At 48.3% G+C, this 2,500-nt stretch overlaps 1 protein-coding gene across 1 annotated transcript in view; it reads left to right on the top strand.

Moving 5' to 3' along the window:
- Positions 1–2,500, top strand: part of LOC130380423 (SLIT-ROBO Rho GTPase-activating protein 1-like) — a 17,085-nt gene that overhangs the window by 1,004 nt on the left and 13,581 nt on the right. The window contains exons 2-6 of the mRNA XM_056587615.1: positions 101–298; positions 668–752; positions 1,474–1,501; positions 1,973–2,006; positions 2,311–2,371. Coding sequence (XP_056443590.1) covers positions 101–298; positions 668–752; positions 1,474–1,501; positions 1,973–2,006; positions 2,311–2,371 — 406 coding nt within the window. The remainder of the gene's footprint in view (positions 1–100; positions 299–667; positions 753–1,473; positions 1,502–1,972; positions 2,007–2,310; positions 2,372–2,500) is intronic.

The raw sequence follows: 2,500 nt of genomic DNA on the forward strand, positions 1-2,500 counted from the left end.
TCTCCTCTCTCCACCCCTCCCACTCCTCCCCCTTCTCCTCCTCCCCTCTCCTCCCCTCCCATCTCCTCCCCTCTCCTCCTCCCCCCCCCCCCCCCCTCAGGTGAAGAAGACGTGGGGGGCCACGCTGACCACCCTGCAGGACATGACGGTGCCGGACGACTCGGACGTGTCCGGGAGCTTCACCCACAGCCCGTCCTCTGAGTCGGTGAAGTCCAGCGTGTCGGACGGCTACCTGAACAAGCCCAGCCTGGCCAAGAGGAGGGCCAACCAGCAGGAGACGGAGCTCTTCTACTTCACCGTGAGCACGCACACGCACACACGCACGCACGCACGCACGCACGCACGCACGCACGCACGCACGCACGCACGCACGCACGCACGCACGCACGCACGCACGCACGCACGCACGCACGCACGCACGCACGCACGCACGCACGCACGCACGCACGCACGCACGCACGCACATAGGCATGCACACACACACCCTACAACACACACACACACACGGATGCAAACAGGGCATACACACACACACACGCGTACATACACACACACAAACAAAAACCACGTAAAGTTAAACGTATACAACACACATCCACACATACAGGCGTATCGGGTTGTGCCGTTACCACTCGTTTTACTCCCAAAAAATCTTCAATTTCTGCAGAAATTCAGGGAGTATCTGGAGGGCAGCAACCTGATCTCCAAGCTGCAGGCCAAACACGACGTGCTGAAGAAAGCCATAGCTGAGGGTGAGACACAGATCGCTCTGTCTTTCTGTCCATCTGTATGCTTGTGTAGTATGTCTGTCCGTCTGTAAATCTCTCTGTCTTTATTTTTCTCTCTCTCTCTCTCTCTCTCTCTCTCTCTCTCTCTCTCTCTCTCTCTCTCTCTCTCTCTCTCTCTCTCTCTCTCTCTCACTCTCACTCTCTCCTTCTTTCTGTTGTCTTTATTTGACTGTCTCTCGTTGCTCTCTCTCTCTCTTTCTATTGTCTGTCTCTTACTGCCTGTCTCTCCCGGTCTCTCTGCCATCTGTATCCTTCTGTCTCTCATTGCTTCATCCCTCACACATTAGAGACGTACTGTATAAGTGATACTGGGAGCGTAACTCATTTCCATTCTCATAACATCATTCCCAGTAAGATGGGTCATCAGTGTGGGAGTGAAGGATGCTTATGATTGGTTCCCGTGTGACTCAGAGACATTACGAGCTACATCATTGGCTGCCCACACTGTCGACGTTATTACTATTATGCACTTTCATACACATTTGTGACTGCGGGGGAAATCAGCAGTGATTACGTTTGCTTGTTAAATAACCCATAAACCGACTTTTACAGCTTTGACCTACAGTGTTGAGTGATGGGTCAATAACGCGACTGTGGGAATATGCTAATAAGCAAACAAAGTGAAAACGTTTGCTACTTTTTTCCCTGGTGTCTTTTAAAACCCATTCTGTCTCTTTATCTTCAGGTTACAAGGCTGACATGCTGACCACCAGGTGAGACACACATAGTACACGTAAACGCTGGTGTGTATTCAATGTAATACTGTATGGTAGGGCTGCTTGATTATGGAAAGCATCATAATCACGATTATTTGTGGGTTCGAAAACATGATGCACTTAGTCAGCATTTCTCTCCATTAAAGCACTTTGTAACTGAGAACTTTGGAATTTCCGCTTAAAAAAAAAACACCAAATGTTCAAATAAAAAACTTTCAAATCCAAAATATTGTACAAATATGTATCCAGCTGTTCAATTTCTATAAAACATTGAATGAAAAAAAAAACAACGTTTCAAATCAATTATATTCGTTTTGAGATCGTTTGACACAAAAAACAGAATCGCGATCAAAATTGGATTAATTTCACAGCCCTACTGTGTAGCTTCTGGATCTGGGCTTCAAAGATTAGCCGAGCGTCTGACATTTGCATTGAACAAGTGTATTCTGTTCCTCTCCTCACTGTCAGCCGCGGACGCAAAAACTCCCACAGCAAACACCAGGTACCCTTCTCCCTCCCAGAAGAAATACACCATAGAAGCAGTTTTCATACTAAATACATATTTTATGCTGGAATAGCATTTTGTGTGAGCGCATGTGTATGTGTATGTGTTTGTCTGTGTGTGTGTGTGTGTGTGTGTGTGTGTGTGTGTGTGTGTGTGTGTGTGTGTGTGTGTGTGTGTGTGTGTGTGTGTGTGTGTGTGTGTGTGAGAATATTTACCCGCTACTACACAAACCCTTGCTCGTGTAGCATGTGCTGACGCTGTGTGTTTGTGCATCTCCCTCTAACTCGCCCCGTTCTCCTAGGATTCAACCAAAGCCATACCGTTGCTGGTGGAGAGCTGCATCCGATACATCAACCTGCACGGTGAGCTGCTGGGAGCAACAATGGCCGCCGGATCCTCCTTCTTCTCTGTGACTCGGCCCATTTTTCCTTTTTTTTAAGCGCTTGACATTTACACCGGTCACGAACGATTTAAAGTCAACGGCCGGCCCG

The sequence above is a fragment of the Gadus chalcogrammus genome, chromosome 4 (assembly GCF_026213295.1).
Source record: "Gadus chalcogrammus isolate NIFS_2021 chromosome 4, NIFS_Gcha_1.0, whole genome shotgun sequence".
NCBI classification, from domain to species: Eukaryota; Metazoa; Chordata; class Actinopteri; order Gadiformes; family Gadidae; genus Gadus; species Gadus chalcogrammus.